A 13,328-nucleotide genomic window follows, 5' to 3' on the forward strand; every position below is an offset into this window, starting at 1 on the left:
GGTCCTTACCACAAGAAGGGCATATGCATGTGTCTTGTAAAAGCTCCACGGGCCTAATCATACAGAAAAGATCTTAGGCTCTATTCTATTACATTCTATAAATGGGCAGCCAACTGGTTTCTGCTTACATCTATGAGCAGGAAAACACACAAATGGAGGAAGAGGAGTCTCAGTGTGGTTATCCAAATAAAAAGTCATGTTTCTTGCTTAATTCTCATATCTGAGTCAATTTTCAGACCCAGACTATGGAACCCATTGACCAAAGGAGGTGGCTAGGTCCCTGGGAAGAAGGACCCTGCAACACTGAGACAAGTATACTGGGGAAAGAGGAACACCCAGATATTTCTCAGAATTTGAAAGGATCTTGTTACCCAGAAATATAAAGTACTCCCGTGGCTCCTCTGTAAGAAAGGGGCTTCTGAGTGTCAGGTAATGAGCAGAGTCCTTGATAACACAGAGCTTACAATGGGTCCCTGAGCCTACAGACCCACCCATTTCCCCAAACTCTTGAATTCATAACTGGGAATATAAATCGAGCAGTTGGCGCAAGCCTGCACATTAGGTTCTTGGCCTTTAGTTCTCATGTGGGGAAGTCCAAGTGAACACCTTTGAAACAATCCCTTCTCTATTAAGTTGAAAAAATAAATTAAAACCAATATTTCATTCAAGGGCATGTGGAGGTGACAGTGGAATTAATGCTACCATGAACAACCTAAAGGATGCAGGAATGGTCGCCCCTTAAATGGTCATGTTTCCATTTAGTTTGCCTGTCAGCCCCCTTCAGAAACCAGGAGGATGGCTTACAAACTACTGCAGACTGAACCATGTAGGAGCCCTGATCACAGCCATCGTGTCAGCTCTGCGACCCATCATAATACAGAATCTGGACCACTTGGGCATCCCCCAGAACACCACACCTGTTTCACTGATGACATGATGCTAATCAGGCAGAATGAGCAAGAGATGGCTAGTATATTGGAAACCTTGGTAAGAAACATGCTCTTCAGAGGGTGGGAGGTAAATCTGTGAAGATTCAGGGAACTGCCACTTCAGTTTTCAGGGAACCAGTGGTCGGAAATATGCCAACATAGTTCCTTCAAAGCAAAAGGCAAGCTATAAAATACAGGCCAGCAAGATAAAAGAAAAAAATTATTTTAAAATGTTCTAAAAGTGATACCTAAAAATAGTGTTTCTCTCCTTTAAGATGTTCTTCACTGTGCATAGAATATAAATATAACAGACTACATTTGGAATTAAAGTATCTTCTCCCTATCTGGTATCTTGCTTATTTACTTGTTCACTTGCTGGTCCCTTTCTTCACCGTGACATAAGCGCCATGAAAGCAGGGTCTCTGTCTTGTTCTCTGTATCCCTGGTACTTAGAATGCACTTGGTGCTCAGTGAGTATTCTCTGGTGGAATGAATGAAGTCTACTATACACATCGCTTTGTAGCCAGCTATTTTCAACTAACTTCCAGATGCTGCAGATTATCCCTCATCTTCCTTAAAACGCGCCATGTGAAAGCAGACAGTTCTCACACTCCGAAGACTACTTCTACCAGTGCAACTTCTGAACTAAAAAACCTTAGCGTTTGGGTAGCCTTCGAATCACTTTGCTTTCGGCCAGCACAGCAGGCCGTATCTACAGCGGGCACACCCTGGCCTGGATCACGCTAGTGATGTTCCTAGGCAAGCAGCCTAGCCCACAGTCACGTCCCTCCTCCAGCCACGCGGGGGCACTAGAGCGCCATAGTTCACCCGGGACCCCGGCCCTCTGGGAGGACGAACCTGGGCGGGTGTGTTGACGGCCCGGTGTGGGCGGAGCAAACGGCGTCCCGGTCCTGGCCGAGGGCAGGAAGTGAAGAGGCCGGGCTTCTCTGGCGGGGTGTGCGCGTGCGCGTAGGTCAGGTCGGCGGACTCTTCGCTTTTGCTACTGCTGGGGTCTGTCCTGGTGGGGACGCCTTTGCTGTAGAGTGGGCCGGGCCCCGGGGAGGGGACAGAGTACTGGAGTTGGGGCGGAGAGAGCTTTGAGGGGCGATGGGGTGCGGAGCGAGGACCCTGTGGACCCGGCGGGGTGGGGATGGCGAGGCCTGGGGTGGGGGAGGGACGACGGGGCGCCCGGGCGGGAATCGAGGGGGCTGCGTGTGGAGTCGGGAAGAGGGGCGAGCGGGACAGGAGGACAGGAGGACGTGGGAGTGAAGCCTCCTTCTCCCGCCTGGTCCCCTCTTGGTGTGAATTGCAGGGACTCCAGGGCGCTACCGTGCAGCGCGGGAGTTGCAAATAGACAGGTGGCTGCATTTTCCGGCAAGATAACCTCCCTCTCCCAGCCTTCTCGTTTAAGGGACCCTTTTTTAAAGTTGTGTTTCTAATGAACGTAGTATCCTGTGCCTCATAGTGACACCTTCTCCCGTGGAAAACCGATTCCAGCCGGTTTAGGCATCTTGAGACTCAAACCTCTTTTACTTCCTCACTCTTAAAAGTAGAGAAGAGTTTTCCTACCTACCCCAGTGAAACATAGGAAATTCCCTGTCTGAACAGCTGTAGGGTATTAAGACAATTTCTTCATGAACCTGTCTACAAAATTCACTTTTTGTGCTCTTTAAATAATGTCTCTTGCTTGTGTAAAGTGAAACAGTTACAATGTGCATGAGAAATTTTAGTCCAGGGAAATGAAAATACTTCATTGAGAATTCAGGGATTAATCAGCTGTAGTGATTCCAACCAATGCAACCAAACCCTCACTAAAAGGATTTGGGTTCATATCCATCATTCTCAGCTGTGGTGAAAGGGTGTAGTCTGACATTTGGAAGCCTAAGAACCAAGTTTGTTGCCTTCCAATTTATTATTATTTTTTTAAGCCTTCCATCATGTGTGTTCTTTGCTTGAATGATTATTTTAAAGTACATGTCCTATTTTTGCCGATCTGACAGCTGTTGCCATAGAAACTAGAGAAGAAATAGTCATTTTCAGCAGAATTGTTAAAACTGTCTTCTAGGCTTCAGCTGTGAGTGCCAGTGAGGGCTGTACTTGCTCATTCTGAGATGGTACTTAAAGAATTAAGGATCTGAAATGTTCTTAGAGGCTAACAATCCAGATTGTTTAATTTTCTCACATCATTAATTTAGTAATCCTAGACGTTTGCCAGCTATGTTTGTTGACCTGCTGCAGTTCTTTGAAGAGGATATGTAAGCCCAGATTCTTCTGCTCTGTGTAGTCTAGTCATTGGCTCTTTGAAAATTTATAAATAGATTTCTTCTCCCATTCTTTACCCTTTCTTAAGGATAAAGCAGGGATTACAAACTATCAGGCACTATTTCTGTTCTAAGTGACACTTGTCGGTGATATAAATGAATGGTTTTGCTTGTATGTGTAATAGGTGTGGTGTCGGGCTTCTACTTACACCTTCTGTGTCAGTATAACACTTTACATTTCACAGAAGTCGAGTGATGAGCAGGAGTTTGCTTGACATGTGAGCAGAGCTAAGCAGTGTAAATAGATGTGCGCACACAGAGATGAGAGGTTTTTTTTTTTTTTTTTTCCCCCACTGAGAGGAGTAAGTAAATCCATGGGTCTGGAACTTAGGAGTTGATGAAGAAAGGGTGGGGAAGGTGCCTGGAGAAATAGTGGGAAGTGGTAATTTGCAGGGTTTGGTCTACAGTATGTAGGAGTTTATTGAAGTGCATAGAAACCAGAGAAAATTACAAATACAGTTGGCTTTATTGGCTTGGGGCTTAAAACAGTAGTCACACATTCTGTAAAAATGTAAATAGCACAGAAATACAGAAGATGGAAATGCTGAATCCTTACAACCATCATCCTGCCACTCCAAATAACCACTGTGAATGCTTTGGTGTATATCTCTTTAGATTTATTTATATTTGTGTATACTGCCATATTTTAAGCATTGCTATTTTTGCAAATTAGGTAGAGATTTTGGTCTGGTTTGTTTTCTGTGGTGTCCCTAGCATTCAGAAAGGTGTGTGGTATGGCATGTAGCAGGCACTTGTTAAATATTTAATGTATGAATGAATAATAAATAATTCGGAGGTCAGAATCAAAAGGGACAAACATGGCAGTCTAGGCCTATGCCCCAAATTTAGGCTGTAGAGTGCACTTGGTAAGTGACTGAAACTGGTCTCCTAGAATAATGAAAAGAGTGTGTTGTTTTTGCAGTTTTGACTTTTGGTAGAAGACATTCTATATATAAACCTTAAGTACACTTTCTTATTTGAAATCTTAAATTTTTTTTTTCTGCATCTGCCCAAATGTTGTGCATAATAATTGCCTTCCTGAACTATTTTGCTACTCATGGATATATTTTCTTTTTTAAAATTCATACAGTGTATGGCACTTAATAAAAGGCCATATTTTACTGTCCTTTAATAGTCTTACTAAAAAGTACTTCCCCCCATCCCCCCCACCCCCCGCTGCCACCACGCCCCAACTAGATTATGACTTCTGTGAGGTCAGGGATTGAATTTTATGCTGTGTCCGCAACTCACATACCACCTAGCCAATGAAGAATCTTCCTAGCTACCCAAAGACTAATTTTAAAATGATTTCCAGGCCTGAAATATTTTACCACTTTTCAGCTAGGTTCAAAGAAGAAGAAAAACTAGAAAATATCTTGTTATTAGTCTTAAACTATTATATACAATATCAACTTTGACACTACTGATTTAGAATTGGTAGTAATTCAAAAAGGGTTAACTAGAAGTTAATGCTTGCTTAGCATGCTCTTTATTCAGGTTATACATTAATAATGCAAGGGCAGAATGTATAAAGTATGTAAAAATGTTGAGCAGTATTCAAATAGTTTGATATATAGATAATATTATTTATGAAAATTGATGTTCTGAAACATCTTTCTAGATAATAGTATATTAACCTAGACTGAATTAGATTTACGTATTTTTACCTTCAACTTTTATTGGGCTTCCCCAGTGACTCAGCTGGTAAAGAACCTGCCTGCCAGTGCAGAAGATGCAATTTTTATTTATTTTTTTCATTTATTTTTATTAGTTGGAGGCTAATTACTTTACAATATTGTAGTGGTTTTTGCCATACATTAACATGAATCAGCCATGGATTTACATGTATTCCCCATTTTTATTATGAAGATTTTGAAACACTAAAGAAAACTGAAAAAAAAAATTTAATGGCACATATATAACCACCACTTTACACAAAGATTGCTGCCATTTTTAGTATATCGGCTTTATGTCCTTTGTGTATGTATGTAGGTACTTTTCTTATAAAATTTGAAAGTTTCATTCATCATGAAGAGAGTGTTCAGCAAGTATTTCAGGTATAAGATACTCACCTCCATAACCACATCTTTATCAACTTAGAAAATAAGCAATACTTACCTAAAAGAACCTAAAAGCAAATTCATATTCAGTTTATCCCAGTAGTTCCAATTGTTTTCTAAGGCTTTTTTTCTTTCAAAGTAGGATTTAATCAAAGTTTACACATTGTGTTTGGTTGTCTCTTTTTAGTATCTTTAAAAAAAAATCTTACTGTATAGTTTATCCACAGTAATTTGGACATATTTCAGCTGTGCGTATGTTTGGACTCAGTGTATATTTATGAAATCAGCAACACAGTCACAATAGTGAGCCCTTTAATTGTCCCCCAACGTTTGTAATTCCTCCTCTTGCCCCTGTTTAACTCTCTATTCTCTGATTTCTCTGTAACTGTTAATTAATCTGCATTTTCTACAGTTAATATTATATAGCTGTAATCATAGAGTATGCTTTATGGAGGGAGAGTAGTGTTTTTTTCCTGCCTATGGGTCTGGCTTCTCTCACTTGCTAGTATGTAGAAATAAAATTGTTTTTGTGTATTGCTCTTGTATTCTGCCACCTTAAGCTCATTCTAATAGGTTTTTTTTTTTTTTGGTTTGGTTTGGTTTGTAGATTTCTTTGGATATTTTGGATAGACAGTCATGTTATCTAGGAATAAAGATGATCTATATTTCTTATCTGGATGCCCTTTATTTATTTAGTTATGTATGTTTTCACTCAATTCAATCACACTCACCGACATCTCCAGTATAATGTTGAATAGAAGTGGTGGGAGTGGACATCTTTTCCTTGGTCCTGGTCTTAGGAGGAAAGTATATTCTTTCACCAGCAAACATGCTGTTGGATATAGGTACCTGTAAATTTCCTAGCTTACTGAGTGTTTTAAAGGTTGGTTGTTGACTTTTTTGTGGCTGTTTTGGGTCTTAGTTCTTTAATTCTAGTTGCAGTGTGTGCGCGTCCACTGCAGTGGCTTCTTTTGTTGCAGATCACGGGCTCTAGGGCATGCAAGCTTCAGTGGTTGCGCTCCCAGGCTCTGGAGCGCAGGCTCCGTAGTTGTGGCACACAGGCTTTGTGGCTCCTTGGCATGTGGCATCCTTCTGGGTAAGGTATTGAACCCGTGTCTCCTGTGTTGGCAGATGAATTCCTTATCACTGAGCCACCAGGGAAGCCCCTGGGTGTTGGATTTTATCAAGTGCTCTTTCTGTGTCTTTTGAGATGATCATGTGGTGGTTTTTCAGTTAGGGTGAATTACTTTGATGTATGAATTTTTATTCAGCCTTACATTCCTGGGACAGATGTCATTTGTTCATGATGTACTGTCTTTTTAATATATTGTTGAGTTAGATTTCCTAAAATATTGAGAATTTTTGTATCTATACTCATGAGGGTTATTATATTGTAGTCTTTTTGTAATTATCCTTTTTTTCTGTCTTTGTTATCAGGTGATGCTGTTCTTGAGAAATGAATGGGTTGCAAACTATTCCCTTTTAATTTTCTGAAAGAGTTTATATGGAATTGTTATTCCTCTTTATATGTTTAGTAGAATTCCCCAATGAAGCCTTTTGGTTCTGGAACTTTTTTGTTGAAAGGTTTTCAACTACAAATTCAATTTAAAGATTGTGTATAAGTTTCTTTATGTTATTTATTTATTCTTGAGTGAGCTCTGGTTATTTGTGTTTTTCAAGGAAAGTGTCCATTTAATCTAAGGTGTCACATTTAAGATTTTCTCTTTCATTGGTTTGAAGAAATTTTATTTTCCTTGGAGTAGGTTTCTTTGTGTTGCCAGTGTGTGTGATTTGTTAAAGTTCTTGATTTGCAAATTTACAATTTTCATCAGATTTGGAAAATTGTCAGTCAGTCAGGCAGTTCAGTCACTCAGTTGTGTCTGACTCTTTGCGACCCCATGGACTGCAGTTCACCAGGCCTCCCTGTCCACCACCAACTCCCGAAATTTACTCAAACTCATGTCGATTGAGTCGGTGATGCCATCCAACCATCTCATCCTTTGTTGTCCCCTTCTCCTCCCACCTTCAATCCCTCCCAGCATCAGGGTCTTTTCAAATGAGTCAGCTCTTCGCATCAGGTGGCCAAAGTATTGGAGTTTCAGCTTCAGCATCAATCCTTCAAGTGAACACCCAGGACTGATCTCCTTTAGGATGGACTGGTTGAATCTCCTTTCAGTCCAAGGGACTCTCAAGAGCTTTCTGCAACACCACAGTTCAAAGGCATCAATTCTTCAGCGCTCAGCTTTCTTTATAGTCCAGCTCTCACATCCATACATGACTACTAGAAAAACCATAGCCTTGACTAGACAAATGTTTGTTGGCAAAGTAATGTCTCTGCCTTTTAATATGCTGCCTAGGTTGGTCATAACTTTTCTTCCATGGAGCAAGTATCTTTTAATTTCATGGCTGTCTTCACAATCTGCAGTGATTTTGGAGCGCCCAAAAATAAAGTCTGTCACCATTTCCACTGTTTCCCCATCTATTTGCCATGAAGTGATGGGACTGGATGCCATGATCTTAGATTTCTGAATGTTGAGTTTTAAGCCAACTTTTTCACTCTCCTCTCACTTTCATCAAGAGGCTCTTTAGTTCTTCTTCACTTTCTGTCATAAGGGTGGTGTCATCTGCATATCTGAGGTTATTGATATTTCTCCCAGCAATCTTGATTCCAGCTTGTGCTTCCTCCAGCCCAGCATTTCTCATGATGTACTCTGCATACAAGGTAAATAAGCAGGGTGACAATATGCAGCCTTGACGTATCCTTTTCCTATTTGGAACCAGTCTGTTGTTCCATGTCCAGTTCTAACTGTTGCTTCCTGACCTGCATACAGATTTCTCAGGAGGCAGGTCAGGTGGCCTTGTGTTCCCATCTCTTTAAGAATTTTCCACCGTTTGTTGTGATCCACACAAAGGCTTTGACATAGTCAATAAAGCAGAAATAGATGTTTTTCTGGAACTCTCTTGCTTTTTTGATGATCCGGCGGATGTTGGCAATTTGATCTCTGATTCCTCTGCCTTTTCTAAAACCAACTTGAACATCTGGAAGTTCAAGATTCACGTATTGCTGAAGTCTGGCTTGGAAAATTTTGAGCATTACTTTACTAGCGTGTGAGATGAGTGCAATTGTGTGGTAGTTTGAGCATTCTTTGGCATTGCCTTTCTTAGGGATTGGAATGAAAACTGACCTTTTCCAGTCCTGTGTCCACTGCTGAGTTTTCCAAATTTGCTGTCATATTGAGTGCAGCACTTTCACTGCATCATCTTTCAGGATTTGAAATAGCTTAACTGGAATGCCATCACCTCCACTAGCTTTGTTCGTAGTGATGCTTTCTAAGGCCCACTTGACTTCACATTCCAGGATGTTTGGCTCTAGGTGAGTGATCATACCATTGTGATTATCTGGGTCGTGAAGATCTTTTTGGCATAGTCCTGTGTATTCTTACCACCTCTTCTTAATATCTTCTGCTTCTGTTAGGTCCGTATCATTTCTGTCTTTTTTTAAGCCCATCTTTGCAGGAAATGTGCCCTTGGTATCTCTAATTTTCTTGAAGAGATTTCTAGTCTTTCCCATTCTATTGTTTTCCTCTGTTTCTTTGCATTGATTGGTGAGGAAGGCTTTCTTATCTCTCCTTGCTATTCTTTGGAACTCTGCATTCAAATGGGTATATCTTTCCTTTTCCCCTTTGCTTTTCTCTTCCCTTCTTTTGTCAGCTATTTGTAAGGCCTCCTCAGACAGCCATTTTGCCTTTTTGCATGTCTTTTTTGGGGATGATCTTGATTCCTGTCTCCTGTACAGTGTCACAACCTCCATCCATAGTTCATCAGGCAATCTGTCTATCAGATCTAGTCACTTAAATCTATTTCTCACTTCCACTGTATAGTCTTAAGGGATTTGATTTAGGTCATACCTGAATGGTCTAGTGGTTTTCTCCACTTTCTTCAATTTCAGTCTGAATTTGTCAATAAGGAGTTCATGATCTGAGCTATAGTCAGCTCCTGGTCTTGTTTTTGCTGACTCTCTAGAGCTTCTCCATCTTTGGCTGCAAAGAATATAATCAATCTGATTTCGATGTTGACCATCTGGTGATGTCCATGTGTAGAGTGTTCTCTTGTGTTGTTGGAAGAGGGTGTTTGCTATGACTGGTGCATTCTCTTGGCAGAACTCTATTAGCCTTTGCCCTCCTTCATTCTGTCCTCCAAGGCCAAATTTGCCTGTTACTCCAGGTGTTTCTTGACTTCCTACTTTTGCATTCCAGTCCCCTATAATGAAAAGGACATCTTTTTTGGATGTTAGTTCTAAAAGGTCTTGTAGGTCTTCATAGAACTGTTCAGCTTCTTCAGCATTACTGGTTGGGGCATAGACTTGGATTACCGTGATATTGAATGGCTTGCCTTGGAAATGAACAGAGATCATTCTGTCATTTTTGAGACTACATCCAAGTATTGCATTTTGGACTCTTTTGTTGACCATGACGGCTAATCCATTTCTTCTAAGGGATTCCTGCCCACAGTAGTAGATATAATGGTCATCTGAGTTAAATTCACCCATTCTAGTCCATCTTAGTTCGCGGATTCCTAGAATGTTGATGTTCACTCTTGTCATCTCCTGTTTGCCCACTTCCAATTTGCCTTGATTCATGGACCTAACATTCCAGGTTCCTATGCAATATTGCTCTTTATAGCATCTAACCTTGCTTCTATCACCAGTCCCATCCACAACTGGGTGGTGTTTTTGCTTTGGCTCCATCCCTTCATTCTTTCTGGAGTTATTTCTCCACTGATCTTCAGTAGCATATGGGGCATCTACCGACCTGGGGAGTTCATCTTTCAGTGTCCTATCTTTTTGCCTTTTTGTATTGTTCATGGGGTTCTCAAGGCAAGAATACTGAAGTCGTTTGCCATTCCCTTCACCAGTGGACCACATTCTGTCATTATTCCATTTAATGCTCTTTGATCCGGTTACTGCCAATTGCTGAAACTTTCCCTGGTGGCTCAGCTGGTAAAGAATCTGCCTGCAATGTGGGAGACCTAGGTTCAATCCCTGGGTTGGGAAGATTTTCCCCTGAAGAATGGAACGGCTGCCGATTCCAGTATTCTGGCCTGTAGAATTCTATGGGCTGTGTACAGTCCATGGAGTCGCAAAGAGCTGGACATGACTGAACGACATTCACTTTCTTCCTTTCAGTCCTGTTTTTGTTTAATCTATTTCTTATTCCCCAAGTAATTTAGCTGTTAAAATAAAAATAGACTTCTTTCAACTAAAATTTAAAAAATGAAAAGAAGAAAAAAGTCCAGATTTGGAAGTACATGTTGCTGAGTTAAAAAAAGCTAGTAAAACCTCTTTGGTTTTTGTTGTTAAGAGGATTTGCTGCATGAGTGGTGAGTAGAAACCCAAGGTAATTTGGTTGGAGATGTGTTGAAGGAAGAACAACTTTTCAATGTGTTATATTTCCAGTATGGTAATAAATATTTTGCTGGGATTATTTATAGTTTATATTTTGTGTTCCAGATAATCAAGTAAAACAAACATGAGCTTCATCTATGGACTGCAGTCTGCTGCTAGAAACTGTTTTTTCTTCCGATTTAATTTACTGACCATTTGGAGAAAATGTAACACACAAGCTGTAACCTCACGGGACTTTCATCAAGTGAAAATTAACCATATAGTAAATAAATCTCCGGGCCTGGGAGTAAATCACATTGATAGATGGACTCCTCTGCCTGAAAACTTTCTCTTCTATAGGACTTTTAATATCAAAAGAAAAGGCTGCCTTTTGAGCACCAGAAGTAAGGAAATTGGGATGATTAGTCGAAAATATACTGCATGGACTGACTCTTTTTCAAGACAGCTACTGATGAAGGACGTTCCCGTAGATCCTGCTCATTCAGTGTTGCATCCCCTGAACTGTTTACCCACAAGAGACATCAGGAGTTTCCACACTTCTCCACGGTGCCAAGCTGCTCCTGTTCCTCTGTTGTTGATGATTCTTAAGCCAGTGCAGAAGCTGCTTGCAATCATTGTGGGCAGGTAAAATGCTTTTTAAAATGTAAGCTTTTATATTAAAAGTTTGTAAACCTGTACTTTTAAAGAAAAATTGGTAGATTTCCCCTCCCATGATTAGCTCGGAAGTTCAGTTTCTAAATAGTTGGTATATGTATGTATATATGCCTTAATAATCTTGAAATCATTTGTTGCATATATAATACAGAAATGTTTTCTGTAAAAATTATTCTTATATATCTTATCTAGACACTATTTTAAAGATCTTATAATTACAAAAAACAGAAATGTTTGTTATAGTTCATGTGTAGGAACCGTACTTACAAACAGTCCTTTTTAGTTCATGAAATTTGAGGCAATGAATCATGAAACTGAAAAACTTTGCTCATTTAAGAAAGAACTCCTAGCCAAATTAACTCTTAATTAGTATTTGTTTATTTTTCTATTCTATTTCCAACAAATCTTTATTTTCTCTTGGTGATCCTTTATAGCACTTAATGTTTTTAAAGCTAAGTGATGCTTCGTATTTAACTTAAAACTCTTCCCTCATACTTAATCTTGTTTTCTCTTATTTGCTCCATGAAGATTGAAGAAAGGTAAAGTTAAGCATTGTCTCCCTATAAAGTTATTTTATATTTGATAACTATGAAGTGACTTCTAGCCTTTTTACTTCCGTAATAATCAACCCAGTTTTCTTTTTATCCAAAATCGAGAACTTGTACTCTAATTTATTGTGTTCTTTATGACTAGGCTTTGGCACTCAGAAAATATACAGTTAATTTAGCTCTCAATTTAAGTATGACTTCAAAGAAAGCCAGAGCTAGGCAGCAGTCAAAGAAGGTAAAGCCAGTTTTTATTCAGAACTTTTTCAATAGGAGGAAAGAGACCTCAGTATAGAACCAGAGTCAGTTCTGAATACACCATGGGCTGTGCAGGTGGTGTGGGGGTTGGTAGATGGGAAACTACAGAGAGGAAACATCAGGAGCCAGGAGAGATTCTACTCAATCTGATCTACCAGAGTTACTGCCGAAGACAGGTGAGAGTGATCCGATACTACCCAACCATGGTACCTGTCCATGGCCTGTTTAGAAACGCAATTGCATAGCAGGAGGTAAGCAGGGGTGAACAAGAGAAGCTCCATCTGTATTTAACAGCTGTTCCCCATCGCTTGCATTACTGCCTGAGCTTTGCCTCTTATCGGATCAGCAGCAGGATTAGATTCTCTTAGGAGCATGAACCCTACTATGAACTGGGCATGTGAGGGATCTAGATTGTGTGTTCCTTATGAGAATCATCCCCAAACCATTCCCTCACCACCACGCCAGGTCCATGGAAAAGTTGTTTTCCGCAAAACCAGTCCCTGGTGCCAGAGGGTTGGGGACCACTGACCTGGGGGATGATGAATGATAAATAACAGGTTAGATATCACAAGTGATCATATATGGAGGATGAGAGATTCTGACTTAACTGACCAGTGCAGAGATGAACACAGGAGTCCCGAAGTCAAAACGTTCATGGGAGTCTAAGTAGAGTCTGGTCTAGGAGAGAATCTTGGTCACAACTCAGCCCAGGTTCTTGGGCTGATAGATCTTTTTCCTTCTTTCAAATTATTTGTTTATTTTTAACTTTTTGTTATTACTGTTATAAATCACCTAAAATTTTGTTTTCATACATTTTAAATAATAGTGTCATAAATTTTTAAATTGGAAATAAGTATACTTCATAACTTGATCTAAGTCTTTTTAAGGTTGAAACACTTTAAGGGCCTTTTAGGTATATCACTTAGCAGGACTAAAATAACTTAAAGAAGTTGTTTTATAAAATAAATTTTGTCCAGAGAATGATGTATATATTTTAAATATTTGTTGTAATTTCGCAGATGAACTCATGGGGGGAGTTTTTTGTTCAAGTACTGAAAACATCATTGTTGTTTTAGCCGCTAAGTTGTGTCCAAGTCTTTGCGACCCTGTGGATTGTAGCCCACCAGGCCCCTCTGTCCATGGGATTTCCCGGGCAA

General features: G+C 40.0%; 1 protein-coding gene across 7 annotated transcripts in view; it reads left to right on the forward strand.

Annotated features, from left to right (window-relative positions):
- The first annotated feature begins 1,844 nt into the window (after positions 1–1,844).
- OMA1 (OMA1 zinc metallopeptidase) overlaps positions 1,845–13,328 on the forward strand; it is a 93,930-nt gene continuing 82,446 nt past the window's right edge. For 4 of the 7 annotated variants that reach the window (XM_065928898.1, XM_065928867.1, XM_065928896.1 and 1 more), the window contains exons 1-2: positions 1,845–1,940; positions 10,820–11,338. In XM_065928898.1, the coding sequence (XP_065784970.1) occupies positions 10,839–11,338 (500 nt within the window). In that variant the 5' untranslated portion in view covers positions 1,845–1,940; positions 10,820–10,838. Of the gene's footprint in view, positions 1,951–10,425; positions 10,690–10,819; positions 11,339–13,328 lie in introns of those variants that run through there. The other 3 variants (XM_065928879.1, XM_065928872.1, XM_065928884.1) reach the window with 3 other exon arrangements.

The sequence above is a fragment of the Muntiacus reevesi genome, chromosome 1 (assembly GCF_963930625.1).
Source record: "Muntiacus reevesi chromosome 1, mMunRee1.1, whole genome shotgun sequence".
NCBI lineage: Eukaryota > Metazoa > Chordata > Mammalia > Artiodactyla > Cervidae > Muntiacus > Muntiacus reevesi.